Source organism: Zootoca vivipara, chromosome 10 (genome assembly GCF_963506605.1).
Source record: "Zootoca vivipara chromosome 10, rZooViv1.1, whole genome shotgun sequence".
In the NCBI taxonomy this organism is placed as follows: Eukaryota; Metazoa; Chordata; class Lepidosauria; order Squamata; family Lacertidae; genus Zootoca; species Zootoca vivipara.
This window is the reverse complement of record NC_083285.1, coordinates 37,447,888-37,468,002: the sequence shown is the minus strand read 5'-3', so window position 1 is coordinate 37,468,002 and position 20,115 is coordinate 37,447,888. Positions and strand designations below refer to the sequence as shown.

General features: G+C 41.2%; 1 protein-coding gene across 3 annotated transcripts in view; it reads left to right on the top strand.

The window, feature by feature from the left end:
- Positions 1 to 20,115, top strand: part of CDK17 (cyclin dependent kinase 17) — a 74,735-nt gene that overhangs the window by 42,648 nt on the left and 11,972 nt on the right. For all 3 annotated transcript variants that reach the window (XM_060279710.1, XM_035126752.2, XM_035126753.2), the window contains 3 exons: positions 868 to 1,001; positions 9,893 to 10,018; positions 18,076 to 18,132. In XM_060279710.1, coding sequence (XP_060135693.1) covers positions 868 to 1,001; positions 9,893 to 10,018; positions 18,076 to 18,132 — 317 coding nt within the window. The remainder of the gene's footprint in view (positions 1 to 867; positions 1,002 to 9,892; positions 10,019 to 18,075; positions 18,133 to 20,115) is intronic.

Below are 20,115 nucleotides of genomic sequence, written 5' to 3'. Positions count from 1 at the left end.
GCATGTGCAAGGAGCTGATTTGCACTGTTACCCATTTCCAGAACAACTTCTTCTTCTTCCTCTTCTTCTTCGGCGATCACTCGTAGCCGAGTAAGATTATCTTCCATAAACACGATTTTAACAATGGGTCCGTAAGAGACTGTGGAGGCCAATTCTGGATCCACACGTCCTTCCACAGTGGGCAAATTGGTTTCCTGGCGGAAGTTGACCACGGTGTGGATTTGCCAAGCGTGCCTTCCTCTTAGCACGTTTCTCCCTTGCGTCCTGAGATCAAGTTTCTTCAAAGCCCATGACACCTTTGGTAAAGGCTGGAGCGCTCTCAGGCCAGTGTTTCCCAGTTGTCCCAGTGTTTCCCAGTTGTCAGTGTTTATACTACATTTTTTAAGATTTGCCTTGAGACAGTCTTTAAACCTCTTTTGTTGACCACCACCATTATTTGAAGTAGTTTGATAATTGAATATTACTCTCGCTTGAAATGTTCTTTCTTAGCAGCTTTTAAATACAGTATCCTCTTAAATGTATCCTTAATATGAAGCTGTATGACTTTGCAGAAGATTTTGACCATACACATTCTAAACTCATTTTTCTTGCTATCTCAACTGCATATTGGTAGCCTTGGTATTCAAAGACAAGCAAATCAAAGAAGTTTCAATTTAAAAAAATAGAAACTCAAGTCAATAAGACTTGATGGACTGAAATGGTGTCATTTTATGTTTAGATAGAACAATCCTGTCATGGGCACAATCTTACTGATAAAATGGGTACTACATTAGTTTCCTCCATTGCCTTTGGTTGGCAATAAAGGCAAAGTGCTTGCTTAACTGAGAGACAGTAATGTAAAGTAATGGCTGGTTTTCTTTGATTTAGATATTGTACATGAAAATCTGAAAATGGGGTCAGATGGTGAAAGTGATCAAGCTTCCGGAACGTCGTCTGATGAAGTCCAATCCCCTACAGGTGTTTGCCTCAGAAACCGGATACACAGAAGGATTTCCATGGAGGTAATACTCCCCCATGGGAAACTATATTATGTTAACAAGAGAGTTGGGATTTGTTTGCCTGGTTTTAACTACTTCCTTTCTTGTCAGTTAGTTTTTAGAGTAAATTCATTGATGTTCAATATAATTAGCTGGTAGTTACTGAAGTAGCAATTAACTTTTTTCATGCTTTTTCCAAATTATATTTGATAGTGTTGTGAGAGCTTCTTGTAAATAAATAATCTAACCCTTTAGAGAGTTGGTATGTGAATATATCAAAGTGTGCAGTGGTTAACTCTCCTGGTCTGAAGGCAGGGACAGTGTACTTTAATTTACCCTTCCAGAGAAGAACGGTCAACCAGCTTGAATGGCCACATTTACTTCCTGAGTCTGCCCTCTTAAACTGAATGATTGTTTTGCATGTCAGCTTAATTTTTAAGACCTGTCTACTTTTTCTTAATAGCTTCACTTTCAGTTTTCTTCTGTTCTCCTTAAGTTTTCCCTCCTTTTCCAATGTTTTAGTTTGTTTGAATTCATGTAGTTTTTCCAGGGCTTATCAGTGCCAGCTTGCTATGAGGAGGCAACCCATAGATCTCCTGTTCCTTTGCCCCTTAATTCAGTGGGAAATGGATAGCATGCCCCCATCATAAGAACACAGGAAGAGTCCTCCTGAAAGGATAAGTTTTCCTCTGCTTTGAATTCAGATTCCTTCTATTCTTGCTGTACTGCAAGAAGCGTGAAATGAGTAGATGGAAGCATGGTCATTGACACCGTAAATCCCGGAATTGTCCAACCATTCTGGCCATCCCAATGACCCTCTGAGTTCCCTGGACTTGACAAAGGGCACCTCAAACAATCATAACCCTCATAATTTACTTGGGGTTCCTGGACAAAGTCTAGGAAGTTTAAGTACCTTCTGGTGCCCCTCTTGGAGGAACTGAAGTTGGTAGGGAAAGGAGGTCACAACATGACTCTAAATGCTTCTACTCTGAGCGGGAAGAGTTTTCCTCAGCTATAGGTGTTTTCAAGAATGGAAGGGAATTTCTCTCTGGAAGGTAATATTGGAGCTGGTTCAGTATTGAAGGTCTCTTTCTGGAGGCACCCACAACTTCCCTGTTGCACAACAAAAGGCCACTTTTCTATTGGTAAACGTATTTACCTCCAGTGACTTGGTGAGTGTAATTAAACTCAGAGCAAGTGGGAGGCTAAGCCCAGGGCTATGTCATCTTTACCCTTCCCTTTCAATTATCTTAGGACACCTGCTGACATATAAACTTCTGAGTGACACAGGATCAAACTAGATGTGATATTAAATACACCTTTGAATTTCTACTCTCGAGTGGCAGATCTCGAGGGGCAGGAGAATTTACTCTTACCACAATCACCATCCTGCAGCTGAAAAGTGCCCTCTCACCAAAGCTGATACCTGCAAACTTCCAATGTTGTAATTCCAATCCTAAATGAGACATCTGGTGCTGCTGGAGAGAGAGCTTGGGGGGGGGGTAAGAGGAGAATCCCAAGCACATTTAGTTTGACCCAAAGAGGCATGGTGTTGAAAATTCCAGATGCTCAAAATTGCCCAGAAGTATCGTGATATAAAAACACATGAAAGATGTAAATATAATATAGGTCTGAGGGGGTGGTATTGATGATATATGTGGGCCCATTCCAAATCTATATCTGTGAGGTTAGAAGCTATGAGAGTAAACCTGGTCAGACCATAGGTCTTTTTCCACATCGTCTGTGTGAATGCCACATCATTCTAGGATGGAGAAGTATAGGCCGGGGGCTAGTTTGTGTTTGAGTTTTTGCCTGGGTTGGAAACTAGATAGAAAAGCTTGACTTTCTCTGTGGGCGGACTCTAAAGCTATGGCTTTGAGGACTTCCCATTTGGAGTGTTAACGCTGGGAGCCCTGGAGTCTCTTGCTGCTCGGAGACAGAGGTGTCTGATTTTGGTACCAGGGCATTTTAAATACAGTAAACATTCTCAGATTTTGTGTTGTGAAGAGCACCAAATGTTGCTGGGAAAAAGCACTACATCCTATTGTGACCATATTTTGGAACTCTTTTCTTCAGGAGTTTGTTTTGCCCTCGTCAGCTTTCATTTTCTGGTATGCAGACTCTTCAGCAAGGATGGGGAACTTGTGGCCTTCAGGATGTTGCTGGACTACAACATGTAATTAGCAGGACGTGATTTAACTGTTGACCATATAGTGATGGCCACAGATTCCCTTCCCTTGCCTCTTTCTAATCTGCATAACACTTCAGAAACTAAACACAATGGGAGAGTTCTAGACTTCTTCAGCTTTTCTGTCTTCCTGTTTAACAAACGGAATCTTGCATGATGGTAAACAAAGAGAGGAAAGAGTACTTAATTTCCTTCATTTATAAGATTTTGTATGCGTGCCAGCCATCCTATCATGTACCTGGAGAAAAATTGCAGCAAAACTGAGATGATGTAACTAGTTGATACTTTTAACATACAAGGGCAAAACCTCTTTTTAAAGTTGACTTCTTCATTGTAGAACCTTACAAAGTTGTTGCCCAAAAGAAAGTCCAAAAGAATCCAGACAATTATAATTTTACTTTTTAGATTCAATTCAGGACACATTTTCCGTATTGATTTGTGTGACGACTTGCCCATTTGACCTGTTTGAGTTTATGTACAAAGAATGCAAAAAGCAGCCTTGACATTCACTTTAGTTATTTCCCTCCAAATTAAGTATCAGAACTGAAAGCCTTTTACATTTAGTAATTTGAAAATGATGCGCATAATACTCATAATTAAGTTCATCAGATAAACTCTGGAAACATTTTCCTCACAGACTGTCGGTTCTTCCATTTTTTCCCTCCCCCACCAAATTCAAAATACGTGTTTCTAATGCCATTGAAATTAGAATGACATGATTTAATTACATGTCTGTTGGCAAGCACAATCAATGATGTCAGTGCTGGCAAGACTTCTGGGTGCTCTGAAAAATGAGGCTGTTGATAACAAGCTAGAGATTGCAAGGATAAGTTTGGATGATGTCTACTTTTCAGAATTATTTTATTGTATAATAGATGAGACCACTTGAGTGGTGGCTCCTCTTATTGAACTGGAATACCTTTAAGTTGTGATGCCAGTAGCATGTATAGCAGTTAGAAGATTCTGCTGTGGTTATTACAGCAGCTTTCTGCAACCTGGTGCTCTCCAGATTTTTGGACTACAACTCCCATCAGGCCCCAGCCATGGTTGTAGTCAAGAACATCTGAAGGACAGCAGGTTGGAGAAACCTGTTTTGTCTGTCCTGCACAGACAGTAGTATATATAAAAAAGGTAAAGGGGTCCCTGACCATCAGGTCCAGTCGTGTCCGACTCTGGGGTTGCTGCGCTCATCTCGCTCTGTAGGCCGAGGGAGCCAGCGTTTGTCCACAGACAGCTTCCAGGTCATGTGGCCAGCATGACAAAGCTGCTTCTGGCGAACCAGAGCAGCACACGGAAATGCCGTTTACCTTCCCGCCGGAGCGGTCCCTATTTATCTACTTGCACTTTGATGTGCTTTCGAACTGCTAGGTGGGCAGGAGCTGGGACCGAGCAACAGGAGCTCACCCAATTGCAGGGATTCGAACCGCCGACCTTCTGATCAGCAAGCCATAGACTCTGTGGCTTAACCCACAGTGCCATACTATATGCTAACTAGATTGCTCACTGGGACAAGACAGTTTGAGCATATTACACTGATTCTGGCCCGACTGCACTGGCTGCCAATCAGTTTCTGGACGCAATTCAAGGTGCTGGTTTTGACCTTTATTGCTGCTGTTTAGTCATTTAGTCGCGTCCGACTCTTCGTGACCCCATGGACCAGAGCACGCCAGGCACTCCTGTCTTCCACTGCCTCCCGCAGTTTGGTCAGACTCATGTTCGTAGCTTTGAGAACATTGTCCAACCATCTTGTCCTCTGTCATCCCCTTCTCCTTGTGCCCTCAATCTTTCCCAACATCAGGATCTTTTCCAGGGAGTCTTCTCTTCTCATGAGGTGACCAAAGTATTGGACCCTCAGCTTCAGGATCTGTCCTTCCAGGACCTTAGGTCTCCAAGGTCCTTATTTGTGTGCCTCCTCCACGAGAGGTCCAAAGGGGGCAACACAAGAATGGGCCTTTTCTGTAGTGGCCCCCTGTTGTGGAATACTCTCCCCAGGGAGCTTCAGCTAGCACCTTCATTATACACCTTTAGGCACCAGGCAAAAACACTCCTCTTCAACTACGCCTTTGGTTGATTGACATCCTCTGGCCTTTTAAATGTGTTGTGGGAGGGAGGATTATTGGTTTGTTTTTGCTTGTATTATGTATTTTGTCAGTTTTTATATTGTAATTTTACAAATTTATACAAATTTATTTATTTATATAATAATAATAACCAGTAACTTTTGTTCTAATCTCCATACTCCCCTTCATTTCATGAGCAACATGCTGGCTAAGAAGGGTCTTCAGTCAGACTATGATCTTCTTTTCTCTTATATAGGACATAATTTTTCAGATGTGTAATCTTCTTCACATATCCACTAAGCACATTTTTTATTTTATTTTTTAAAAACCTAATTACAACTTAGTTTTAAAAATGTCTGTTTTAAACTGTTACGTTTTCATTCACAGTTTTAAGTTCTCTTTCAATGTGAAGATCTTATAAAGATTATGTTTAGCTTTCTGTCCATTTATGAGGTAACGATTTCTCCATGAGTGTGTTTGGAGCATTCCAAAGTTGAGCTCTTAATGCTTACTGACCTTTCTGAGATGTGTTCTGCTTCAGAAGTGTTAGAAAATTTAATTTATGCAAAATAGATTTGCTGGAGAAGGCTGTGTGCTTTAAAATGACTCCCATGTCTGTGAATGACATGATTAACTTGATAGGCAATGTGTTCCTTTGATCAGCAGTTTTCAGATTGTGTGGTGAGCCTGGGGATGAGGTAGTGAACATAAGACACTTGGAAATGGAGTGAAGTTGAAAGGAGGGAAAGGATCCTTGAGCACATAGAACCTGAGGCACTTTATTGCTAAGCAGTAGATATTTAGCAGTGCCTAGGGAGCGGGTGGCGCTGTGGTTTAAACCACTGAGCCTCTTGAGCTTGCCGATAAGAAGGTCAGCAGTTCAAACTCCCGTTGCTCTGTCCCAGCTTCTGCTTCAATTCAAAAGCACACCAGTGCAAGTAGATAATTAGGTACCGCTGCAGCAGAAAGGTAAACAGTGTTTCCGTGCACTCTGGCTTCTGCCATGGTGTCCTGTTCCGTCAGAAGCAGTATAGTCATGCTGGCCACATGACCTGGAAAGCTGTCTGTGGACAAACGCTGGCTCCCTCGACTTGAAGTGAGATGAACGCCTCACCTCATAGTCACCCTTGACTGGACTTAACCGTCCAAGGGTCCTTGACCTTTATTTCCTTACCTATTTAGCAGTGCAGCAGCCCAACCTACTGTGACATACATGGAAGCTGTAAAGAGGAAGGGAACAGAGCTAAGTGTCAGCTTCTCCCCTCTCCTGCCTTATTCCTTGGCTGGCTGGAGCACGGGATATACTCCGTTCAAGTGCTCTTCTCATGCTTACGTTACATAGGTGTCCCAAACCACAGATCATTATCATGCAGCAGTGGGCTACACATGTCTTGCATGCCAAAGAAATAATGGGTGGTGTGCTCTAGAAAACAATTGTGTCTTTTTTTTTACTGTGAAGTTAAGCTGGAAAGGTTCTTAGGACCCCTTAGTTGAACCCAATTGTAAATGAAAGCAATTTTGGGAAGATCAGTTGTCATCCACTATGAAAAATAGTAGAGGTACACACTTACGGGAAGTTCAATGCAGCCTTTTTACATAAGGTGCTCAGGTGCGAAAGAGGCCAGAAGCTCCTGTACCTTTAATAGTTGCCCAGAAGAGGCAATTTCACTTTGCATGGTGTCACAGTCACTGAAAACCCCTCTTCTACGCAACTATTAAAGGTGCATAAGCCCCTGTTTCCTTTTCGCATTTGCAAGACCAGAGAAGTTTGAAGAGCCCCATGCTATTTAAATGGTACGATGATTATTACTCTTGGAAGGGGTTTGTAGGATTTAATCTTCTCTTTTAAATTTTAGTAGGACCCTTCATTTTTTAAATTTTCAGCAGAACATTAAACAAGCAAGTGCAATAAACACTGTGATGTCAGCCACTCATAAGTCATTTTGTGCTGCAGAAAAATTGACTTCCTTCATGAGGGAAGTATTACTCATTGCCATTAGCTGAGTGTGTTCCTGACATGGCATGATACAGTAAACCAACAAAATGGTGCACCATGATTCATGTTTGAAAATTGTCTGGTGCCTACACATAGATTAGTGTCATGGCCCACATGCCTTTATTTGGGCATCCTGATATTTTGCTATTTTATTTACCTTACACGTTACCTTTCCAACAAAACAAATAATGTTTACAGTCCTTAAAACCCATAGTCATTTGGGATCTGAAGGTTTCTTCTGCTCATACAGTTGCCATTTTACACCTTGCTCTGAAGTCTTGAGTAAAGTAAGTGAAAGCAACCCAACATTACTTTCAACAGTACAAGATTTTGTGTGTCTGCAAGTATCCTGAGAAAAGGCTGAGTTGTGGAAGTTACAATCTTTATCTTTCAAAGACTGTAGAAGTTACTGTTCTTATGGTACAGTACTTTAATTTGTGCATCCAGTTCACTGCAAGTGTTCCAGTTCTGTCATGTTACAAAAATGCAATGTGATAAGTTAGCTTGGAAAAAACCTGAGAGAATAGGAGAGCTCATGCAGTATAATAGTACATAATACAAAAACAGTAAGAAAAGTGGACCCATGTGTATGGCATGGACTCATAGTTTCTTGCCATGTTGGAAGATGCCATTAAATATTTACATATTATGTATGTTTTTATTTGTAAGGCTGTGGGGCCTTTAGGGTCAGCTTATCAGGAAATTAAAACTGCAGAGCAAACAGCATCGTGGAACAAACAAGCCATATTAAATCCTCTTTGCTGAGCAACAGCAGTGTAACTTATTAGCAAGCAGCTTGTGGCTGTTGCTGACATGATGTCTTCCTGATGCTAGTTGAAACGGGTGAGATGGCTGATTCGGTCTGATACTTACACAAGAGAGCAAATCACTTTCATTTGACCTATAATGGATTATCTGGGCAATCAAGCTGACATCTACCAACTTTGAAGCTCAATCTTTCCCCCCTCTTCTCATTGGCAATGTTACGGGATCCTGATGACCATGGCATGTGGGCATCGCTTTCCATTTATTCTCTCTCTCTCTGTGCTAGCATTGCAGTAGCAAGGACAATACTATAGTTAGAGTCAAATAATTAAGTGCCTGTCCTCATGATTTATTATGTGCTTCTCAGCTACTGTAATAAGGAAGATTTGGGAACCTGAAGCAATTATTTTAGACTTCTAGCCTCTTTGCCAATTGTTTAATAATTTATCTTTTTGTGCTTTCTGTCCAGTGAAGTGCACCTATATTATTAAAGCTTACGTTGCACTTTTCTGGGAAGTTTGTCGTCGTCTTTGCCTTCAGTCTTCCTCTCTCTTTTACTTTCTGCTTCTATTCTTTCACATCTCTTCTTTCCTTATAACTTACTTTGCTGCTTCCTCAACAGTTTATTATTCCCTGGCTCTCAATAATTCTGTCTGACAGCCAAGAATATGAACTATTTTAAAAACATTGGAGTATGTCTATAAACATCACTTGTCAGCTTCAGGCCAGGTTAGAGTTATGCCTTATATCTTTCCAGACAGTCCCTCTCATTCAGTAGCAGTTCAGGCCCAAACCCAATCTAAGCTTCAAGAGTTTGAAACTGTATCAAGTGCTGAGAATCCATTTTGAAAACTCACAGTTTGGAAGAAGTTGCCAAAAAACTGGTGTGCAAGTGTACCTTATTACTGATAAACCTTCCTAGCTGTTGGAAGCTATCTAAAGGTTAACCGCTGCCTGCTGTTCACAGTGGTCTTACATTTATAAATCTGAATATAGGAATATAATTGAAATACTTCCTGTACCTACAAGTCCTCTTGGAGTCAGAGCATCAGATTTGACCTTTATCTTTTCAACTTTTCATAGTTGAGTTATGAGAACACCTAGGCCACACTTCAGTGGCAGCGTGTGGGAAGAAGCATAGAGCATGCCAGACTGGTAAATCACATTGCAGAAAAATGTGGTGCTAATGGACTCAACCCATAACATGGTCAGAATTGTTTTATTTAGAGAATGGAATATTAGGAATCTTGGGCTCCAGAGGTTACCTTTGGCTCTGCCAAGTATCATCAGTCTGTGAGGTCCATTTGAGAGGAAAATAAACTGAAGAATACTTGCTAATGTATGTGATCAAACTGTGAATGTCTGAAGGTTTGAATATGACTCTTACCATATTTTAGGTGTGTGTGTTTACATATATATAATAGAACACAATAGATTTCAACCATATATGTAGTTTACTTGGGTGTATGTCTAGCTGGGTTTGATGGGGTTACTTCAGAGTATGGGATCATACTCTGAAGCACATGCTCTTGTGCAGTAATGCAAATACTGTACAGATTTTTTTTTCGTTGAAGCAGTTGAGATGTGTAATGCAACTGCAGTTCTCTTTGGAAACAAGTTGTTTTGAGATTTACTGGTTCTTGGAGATCGTGTCTAATAGCAAGTTGACCTAAGCTTGGTATGAACTGGTCCTCGACCGTAATAATAAATAAAAAAATCTTTATAAATTGAGACCTAAGCTTGGCATAACTATTAGATATATGCTGCTTCCTTCACAATTAGCATTTTCAATTATCGAACATTGAAATGTTATTTGAATCAACTCTATACAGTATTTGATTGGTGTCTGTTTTTGTTTTTGTTTAATTACCTGTGCCCCTCTAACAATGGTTGTTAACTTCTTTAGGACCTGAACAAACGTTTGTCACTACCTGCAGACATCAGGATACCAGATGGATATCTTGAAAAGCTACAGATAAACAGTCCACCGTTTGATCAACCAATGAGCAGAAGATCTCGCAGAGCATCCTTGGTAAGTTGCTGCTACCTTTTCTAGTTGACAGATACTCTGGTAGCACCTGAAATGTGTTGTGGCATTTGATTGTGACTAGCAATGTTTGTGGTCTGCTGCATAGCAGTGTGGCACATCTCCTACTGTCTCTCACATCGCTTGACTTTTTTGGACTCAGTTCCAGTAGTTTCTTCTTCTTCTCTCTATACTTAGGATACAGATACCTGACCACTTAAGTGACCTCTTGTGCATCTGCCATAGTGGTCTGTGGCTTACATCACCCAAAATATGGTCAGCTCATTAACAACTGCCAGAATAAATTATATCTTTGTGTACACTTCATGTACTTATATCTTTGGTATATGTACAGGGAAGTATGTAATTACTAGACAATTATTACTAGCGTTATTTAGAATTTATTTAAAAAGAACATCATGCTGGGCTAGATGGTGGGTTGGTTGATCGTGGTAGTGGCATTTGTTTTGTAAATATCACTGTTATTATTGTCCTCCACATCATCACCATCCCTTTCCCCTGCTGGTTTGTTCATGCTTATTTTTATTTGGAATGATGATGCCAAAGCTTTGTCTGCATCATGGGTTCCTGCCAATGGTACCCAACTGTGAGCTCTTCCCCGGCACCTCACACTCAAAACGTCTCATATTATGTGTCCCTGAGGAGTCATAAATTATTAAATGCCCTAGTTATAAGTATTCTGTGATTTATAAAAACATGCCTTAAACAAGGGAAGACGCAGCACTTGCAGTCTGCCTTCTATACCATATTAAAATGAATTTCTGCTGAAAGCACTAATATCATAGCATTGAAAGAGCTGATAAAATGCAAAGCTTATTGTTTCAATGAGAGCTTAATCACTGATTAGAACTTTAAGAATACTTTTTAAAAAGTGTTTCTAGAAGAACATTGTTTTTATTCATAGAGTTTATTCATAGCAATCATGCTGGCTTTGTTTTAAACTTGGAGAAAATATTATGTATAAATACTTACTTCTGCCAATTGGAGGTAGGGTAGCTCTTGTTTACATTACAAGTTATCCCAGACATAAGGACATGGTGCCTTCTTGAAGATTGTGAATGGATCTCCATGAAGGCTTTGAAAATATTACTTGCAGTAATCCAACACAAACATTTAATCACATGAGTGAGCCATAAAAAGCCAAGAAGATCAGAAAGTTGTAGTGACTGCAGGCAAAGACTTTGGAATATTATTTTCAATTGAGATAATCAAGAGGAGCAGATTTTGGAGGAAGAGCTTCCTTTTAGTAGGGTTGCTCTGGTATAGTGTTTTCCCCCTTGGATGAGAGGAAAGTGAACAGACAGCTAAGGAAACTTGGAAGGTGACAGTAAGGCTTTCATGGGAGTAAATTAGCTGTTCTTAGCAACAGCAGAGGGAGGACACTATCCTAAACTGTAGAGGTAGAGGCAGGTTGCATATGGTGGCAGGTAGGAGAGTAGTAAGTTTATATCTGATGTTGGGTGTGTGTTGATGTTAGAAGTGTATATTTAACAGTAGTTATTGATTCACAAATAGCAACTTCCTAATTGTGTGGATTGCGAACCGCCTTGGATTTTTTTTGGGGGGGGGGGGTGAAATGGAAAAAGAATAGAAAATGAATAAATTTGGTTACAGCAATTTTAAAGGCCAAAGAAAAAGCTAGGGCTCTCTTAAGATCCTTCCAGCTGCAAAGAAGTGTTTTTTAGAAGGGCTGCTCTGTACCTGTCTTGGCACATTCAGATAAATCTATTTCAGTGTGCTTTATAGGATAGCTTGAATACTTTTTCCTTCCGTCTCAAGTAGTCCTTGTTTGTAGGAACCTGTTTTTCAAGCTGTAGTAGGAAAAATTGTGCCCTCTAATGAGCACAGTGTGCATTTAAAATGGACCATCTCTTACAAGACGCCTTTTCTGCACCCTCACTCCCCCTTCCACATTTAAAAGAACTTGTTGCTCCTTGTAAGCTGAGATCTGGCAGCTGTGTTTGGGTTTGTGGGCAATGCACATGCTGCCTCTTTCCTTCTGCTCAGTCCGCTGTGTTCTTCTTTTGAAATGTGCAGCAATTTTGTTTTCAAGAAACTCTGCACTCAACTTAGCCTTTCAGATACTGTATGACACAAACCTTGCTGTTAGCAGAGGGAATCAAGTGTTGTTATTTTTTTAAAAAAATAAAGTAACAATTATATGGTCTCCCTTTGAAAACATTTGCATTAAAGTCCTAGCTTAGTGGAGTAAATATTTAATCAGCTTAGCATGTACTGACAAGTGCAATGTTGTGTTTGTAGCAATGTATCATCTGGGCACACCTTTAATTCATCTGTCATTTAAGAGCAAGAGCAATCTAATGTTTTTAACCCTTCTATGTTTTAGTAATCTATTACTGTGGTCAAATATATTCCAATTTAACCATTGGCTTTTTGTCACATCCACTAGTGGGGAAGAAGGTGCAAGGATCCTCATGATCACATATCCCACCCACCCCCACCCCCAACTTCTCTCGCATGGCTGGAAGAATTTCACCAATGCTTAGTTTCCCTTAGCCTGAATGTCTGATTGTCATGTTGTTTAGACCGGGGGTTGTGGTTTCAAAACAGGGTCAGTTTCAAAACAAGGCAACTTCTAACCATGGTTTCTGAAACTGGTTTGTTAAAAGCTAACCGGAGTTTGTTATCAGTCAGGACAGAAACCTGGCATTCATGGAAAGTGTAGTTCAATTTGAGCAAAGTCTTTTTCTTGACTGTGCTGGAAGAGAACTGAGTGCACAATTCCAGGGTTTCCAGTGACTCCCTCCTTGCACACCCATGGTTTAGCGTGCCCATAGAGGCAAGGGGCGCCAGGACGCCAAGTTCTGGAGGGCGCCAGGGAAGAGGCGGAGGCTGGGTGCGGTGCCTCCTGGCATCAGCTCGCCACCCTCGCCCGCCTCACTGGAGCAACGCCGCGCCCGGAGCCTCCGCCTCTACCCCGCCGGAGGAGCCACCCTCCAGCCGCTGCCCGCCTCCTCCAGCCCTGCAGAGCTGCCAGCAGCGCCGAAAAAAGGTCGGCAACTCTGAGAAACCGGGGGGGGGCGGGGCGCTGGAGGGATCTTCGCACCACAGCACCGGATATACTCAAGACGGCCCTGAGCGTGACCTGCAAATATGTCCCGTGAGCTATATATCCAATTACACAATTTCACTCCCTTTTTTGGGGCCTTGAACAAGAGTTAAATCCAGTCCTCAATTTCCATTAGTGTAAGATGTTATGCAAGCACATGCCAGTATTGGGGAAACGGTGGTGCTTCAGTTACAGTAGTTATATGGGTGCCAATGCTGGTGCTGTCAATAAGGGAGAAATGTTGCCTAGAACGAAGAAAGGAATGTTGCGAAGTACACAGTGCCTTTTGCCCATAGAAGGTTTGCTAGTTGCTTAATAGGATGCCAAGGCCTGCTAGAAAAGACAGTTCATTGCACTAATATCTTCCTTACAGTTACTTTTCCATGAATACTTGCAGAAAAGGGTCACTGCCTATGCTTTTTCTGCTAGCCTGATGTGAGATACAAGTCAGTGAGTTGTATCTCCAATATTTAATGTAAAAAAGGGACTGAGAGCTATTGGTTGTACTGCAAGGGTGCACCTTACAAGGATGGTATCTCATGACTGTAGTAGTTCCCAATCTTAATTCCAAGTCTTCAAAGCCTCAATGTTAATTTGAGTTTTCTTTCATCTCAGAACATCCTTGAGGTGGTAGGGCGTGGGGGTGGGGTGAGGACAGAAATGAATAGTTCAATTCTTTTTTTATCTTAGCTAATAGCTACTTAACGTTCATGCAGCAGTTGCCTATGTTGTTTAAATTGGATGTTTTGACCGTGTTGGGGTCATTTAATGGGCTGTGTGTAGAGTTTTTCTTTTATTTACTTTCATTGGGGTCTACCTGTGTGGAGTTTCTTTTTTTCTGTTTACGTTTGCATTGTTAACGCTTATAGTGAAACCCTCACATTATTTTTAAAAAATGAAGTTGAAACAGCCCTTTACTGTAGGTGAATGCTCATTATGAAGCAACGCTGGTTAGGAGGAAATGTTATACATATCTAATACCATTTTGGGGGCCCAACTAAGTAGGAGAGTTAAATGAGTACGATTAGTTCTGTTAACAGACTTATAGTAGATAAGCCCTGTTGATTATAAAATAGGTTTTGTCATTAGAAGAAAAATGAAAGCTGGCTCCATTTAAATAAATAGCAAAAGATATCTGCGAACTTTAGTAGAATTTTAAATCCCCACAATTAGTAACCAGTCATGTAGGGAAAATAGCTTTGAATGTCTGTCAGCATGGTTTCATCAGCCATTTGCAGATAATTGCTGACTTTTGCTTTATGCTAGACAGCCCTTACCTCAGCTGATTAGTAGTCTGATGGCATTTGATGTGGGGACACAGCATTTCCTTGCAAAGGGTAGCAGCAACGCATTCCCTCGCTGGTTCTGCTACCCCTCACCCCGCCCCCAGTGACACTTGCTTTTTCTCCTGCTTATTCTTCCTCCTGCCAATAAAGTCTGGTAACAGATGCTGCAAATGTAGTCCCTATTTAGGGGAACATGAAGGGTAAAAAGCAAATACACAAGCAGTATGCATGCACGAACATTTCCCATCCACACAAAGTGAGAGCTTCAACCCATAGGCCAAGGTTGGTGTCTTTCTCCTCAGGGCCTCATGTCAGGGCTAAGAGGCAGGAAAGATCATACCAATGACAAACTTAGTTGGTCTCTAAGGTGCTACTGGAAGGATTTTTTTTATTTTGTTTCGACTACGGCAGACCAACACAGCTACCTACCTGTAACTAGAACTGCAACTTCATTTCACTGACATGCGTGTCTGGGATTTTGCAGCCCAGTCCCTCCCTGAGTGTCAGCCACACTGCTGCCACCATTCGCATTGTTCATATCCCACTGCAAGATTCTGCTCTAGATAATTAGTTCAGGATTGTTTTGCAGTGCCTAAGAGGGTGCGAGGAACTGATGTTGCTATTTGTCTTTCTATGTTTAGCTTCCCATCCCAACCATCCTTGCCAACTGAAGTGGGGTTGAAGTGTGGTTGGTGGGGGGCATTCAGTTGCCATGTTTATCTGGCCCCCTTTTTGCCTGATTTTTAAACAGGACCTTGTGATTGTTTTATTTCCGCAGACTTCCCCCACCACCCAAATAAGTCTCTGATAATGGTTTTTAGTTCCATATACTAAGTAATTTAAACTCTTGTTTTTTTATCAGAAAGGTCACCTGTTTTTTCCCATCCTACTCTTTCTCTGCTGCAGTAAATGGAGCACTGTAGAAACCCACATGCAACATGATCTTAAGCCTGTCACTGGGGCTCGCTCCCTAGGAAGTTGATTAGAATCATGACCTGGTTTGTGATAGGAGCATAAATAGTGAGAAACATTTAGTACCACTTTTTAAAAACAAAATTCTGTAAAACCTTCCCTAAATGCTGGTAGCTTTTTTTGTTTTTCTTAAGGACTGTACTTTGTACATACTATAGTTCCTTCCCATTTCTACTTTGTCTATACTTATGTATAAATAGATTCCCCAACAGAGACAGCAATAAAGTTTTGAGGCAACCCAACATTCTCTGTTATGTATAGCTTCGGTGCACAGGAGAAGCGATATTCAGGATTGCTGAAGATAATGTGTTGAAGTCTCTTAATAATGCACTTTTTGCAAGTACAGAAATTGCAGTTAAGAGGAGGTGTGAATGCAGGACTCTAGTCCCACTACTGGGTTGAGGGAGGAATAGCAATTACCCAGCGAAAGTTAGTTTCAGAAATGGCACTGAAAATTACCAGTTTTGCCAGGCTTTCCCTGGTGTTCAGTGGTAAAATGGAGGGGTGGTGGAAGAAACTAACTTCTTGATTTACTAGGGAAAGAGGTGCTTTTTAGCAGCGTGTTGTTCTTGGGTGAAGTACAAAACACTCATAGCTCTCACATATATCATGAAGGACATGCAACCTACATCAAGATTATTGTCTTTCTAAAATCAAGTGAGTGGAAAAGGCTTGGCCTACTGCTTGCATGTATTTTAAGCGGGAAAGTGACTGTTTACAAAAGTGTGTATGTGTGTGTGTATGCCTCTGCGTGCATATGTACTTCATGTCCTGGCCTACCAGTGGGTGAAGCAAAGCTAGTCAGCAATACTAGGCAGGGGCTTCTCTGTTGTGGCACCATGCCAATATAATTCTCTCCCCCTGGGGGTGTGGATGGCAACTGCACTTCTGGAATTCCATCACCAAGTTAAAACTTACTTAACTTTCCAAGCCTTCAGAGGAATTTTAATGTGGTAGTTCAAGGTCTTAGGTTTTTAATCTGTACTTCTAACATTTTGGGGGGCACGGGTGGTGCTGTGGTCTAAACCACAGAGCCTAGGACTTGCCGATCAGAAGGTCGGTGGTTCGAATCCCCACGACGGGGTGAGCTCCCATTGCTCGGTCCCTGCTCCTGCCAACCTAGCAGTTCAAAAGCACATCAAAGTGCAAGTAGATAAATAGGGACCGCTCCAACGGGAAGGTAAACAGCGTTTCCGTGCGCTGCTCTGGTTTGCCAGAAGCGGCTTAGTCATGCTGGCCACATGACCCAGAAGCTGATGCCGGCTCCCTCGGCCAGTAAAGTGAGATGAACGCCGCAACCCCAGAGTCGTCCACGACTGGACCTAACTGTCAGGAGTCCCTTTACCTTTTCTAACATTTTCACTATTTGACAAAAAAAAGTTTTTATTACCAACCATATATGCATGTTTTTAGATGGATGTCGGAAACCCTCCTGTGATTGCTATGTGTGATGAACGATGGTCAAACGTTTGGGAAATAAATGAATATTTGTCTGTTTGTTGTATGCATTTTGTACCTTGGTATCCATTCTCAAGAACCAAGCGTGTGTAAGAAGTAGCCCTCGGAGTCTTATATGGGAAAAGAAAAGTGTGTGGGAAGGCAGGCCACATGAGGAAAGATTTTGCAACCTGCTGCTGGCATAATCAAGAAAAACCACAGCCTCTCATCCCAGTCCAGCTAAGTAGGTCCGATAGGATAAGCAGACTTGCATGCATTGCACATATATCTTGCTGGGTTTTCTTAAAAAAATTATTTCATTAGGTCAAAGTGTGGGTAGCGTCTATATATTAATTTGAATGGGATACATCTTCTGATATACATTTCCCCATCCATGTTCTTGCATAACTAGTCATGCATTCATATCTTGCTTTGATGGGAGATGGATCAGGGCCCGTGATGACTTCTGCAGTAAATTAGCAAATCCAGTTCCAAAGGACCTGGCACAAGCTCTGTTACTGGGCTGCGAGTACTCTCCTTTCACATTGCTTCCCAGAGCACCTGTGGTAGTGTTAATATTTTGTTTTGTTTTTTAAAAAATATATATTTATTGGGTTTTATAACAGAAAAACAAAAACACATACGGTAATAACAAACCACATGGGGAACACCCCATGTGGAATACAACAAATGTACAAAATACAAACATACAAAAAGAATAACATACAAAAATGAAAAGCAACATTACAAAGAAACAAAAGTCCTGTTTATATATCTAAATCCCTGACATTGTTGACTTCCTCATGTCCCTCCTAACTGCGTTTCATTGTATAACTTACTTAACCTATTTTTACCTTTAGTTCACATTTCATAATCCATTCAAAACTTAATTAACACTTATATCTAAAACTTACTATATTAAAAAAGAGAAAAAGAAAAAAAATCCACAAATCCTTTTCTACAACCTCTATATGCTTCCAAATCTTAAACATTCTCAATATTGCAATTATTTTTCAAATAAATTTTAAATTTCTTCCAATCTTCTTCCACTGACTCTTCCCTCTGGTCACGGGAAGGTGCAGGCAGGAAGTCCACCAATGAAAGTGCAGATCCAGGCCCTAGTTTTTATCCTGGTATAGACTATCCCAACCCTGCTTTGAAATATTACTTCCTCAGTTTTGTTTTCCAATAGGTGAACAGTTCTTCATGAGTATCTCACTTATTACAGTAGTTCTAAATGAATTTGCCTTTTGCCTCCCCCCCCCCTTTTATTGCAGTCTGAAATCGGATTTGGAAAAATGGAAACTTACATAAAATTGGAAAAGCTTGGTGAGGTATGTATCCTATTCCACCCTACAACGCCCTTGTTATCAATGAATTAATGGGTCTTGTTATCAATGAATTAGTACATCAACGTTTTTTCAATGTGCAAGGTGTTTTATAATCTTGTGTTTTTTCCCTCACAAGAGTGACAGTGATAGATAGTGACTTGCTGAAATCAACAGAGTCTATGTAGGTCTACAACCAACATTATATCCACTGCCTTTCATTTATGTTTTAAAATCCTTGACTGTTCAGGATAAGCAATACGGCAGGCTGGAATACTAGTAACTGTGCCTTGTTTGTTAAATGCATGATGATTTTCCTTTGTAATAACTATGCCTAACAGCTGTCATGTTCAGCAGTGGTTATGTAGAGATGACTACTTGACAACACATGAAAGCTTGAGACAGACATGACAGTTTCAATTGAGTCATCTGATTTGTGAGGGCATCTTCAACATATAGAGATGTTATGTGGTCTGATTTTGCCTGGTTATACATCGCATGAGTTGCCCTAAGGGAACATTATATTACAAAATATAGACTTCTTACACTAATGATATTTGCACTCTTGTATTTATACCATTGGGACGCAGGTGGCACTGTGGGTTAAACCGCAGAGCCTAGGGCTTGCTGATCAGGTCAGCGGTTCGAATCCCTGCGATGGGGTGAGCTCCCGTTGCTTGGTCCCAGCTCCTGCCAACCTAGCAGTTCGAAAGCACGTCAAAGTGCAAGTAGATAATAGGTACCACTCCAAGCGGGAAGGTAAACAGCATTTCCGTGTGCTGCTCTGGTTCGCCATAAGCGGCTTTGTCATGCTGGCCACATGACCTGGAAGCTGTACGCCGGCTCCCTCGGCCAATAACGCGAGATGAGCGCCGCAACCCCAGTCGGTCACGACTGGACCTAATGGTCAGGGGTTCCTTTACCTTTACCTTTATTTGCACCATTACACCTTAATGCTGTTGTTTTAGGCCCTAGTGATTCATAGATGAGGACTATTTGATTTTGTCATCCTTTGCATTTTTTTCAAGAATTGGTTAAAACAAAATTTTTGGGTTATATCAAACTAATTCCTGCTCAGAGTAAGCTCATTGAAATTAATGTGCCAGTTACTCATATCCATTAATTTTCATCAGTCTACTCTTGAGTTGCACTAGCATTAGCTACAACCCTATGTGTTCAATCCCCCCCCCCAAAAGCATGTAAAGGAGATCTGGTACACTTGTTACACTCACAGTTGCTTGACCATGGTTAAACAATCCCATGGTTAGCCCTTGATTGGCTCTTTTCCACCTCTGTTATTCAGAGTGAAAACTATCTCTACTTGCCCTAACCATGCTTAAGTGCTTGTTTGACACAGATGTTGACCACAGTGCCAACTTAACCCCTTTTGAAACTGCATAAGCAGCTTACAGATGAGCTGAGATATAAGAAGGGAATGTATAATAAATGGAAGAAAGGAGAAATCACGAAGGAACAGCATACACGAGTAGTCAAATGTTGCAGAGAGAAGGTCAGGTGGGCCAAAGCTCAGAATGAGCTCAGGCTTGCAAGGGAGATTAAAATGATTTTTAAAAAGGTTTCTTTGACTATCTTCAAAGCAAGAGGAGGAACAAGCAAGTGGTAGGTCCTCTGCATGGACAAGATGGAGAAATGTCCAGTTATGGGCACCGCAATTTAAGAAGGATATTTACAAGCTGGAATGTGTGCAGAGGAGAGGAATCAAGATATGATCAAGGGTCTGGAGACCAAGCCTTATGAGGAATGGTTGAGGGAGCTGGGTATGTTTAGCTTGATAAAGAGGAGACTGGGAGGAGATATGATAGCCATCTTCATATTGTCAAGGGCTATCACATGGAGGATAGTGCAAGCTTGTTTTCTCCTGCTCCAAAGCCTGGGACCCAAACCAGTAGTTTTAAGTTAACAAGAAAGGAGATTCTGACTAAACATCAGGAAGGCCTTTTTGACAGAAAGAGCTTTTCTACAGTGGAA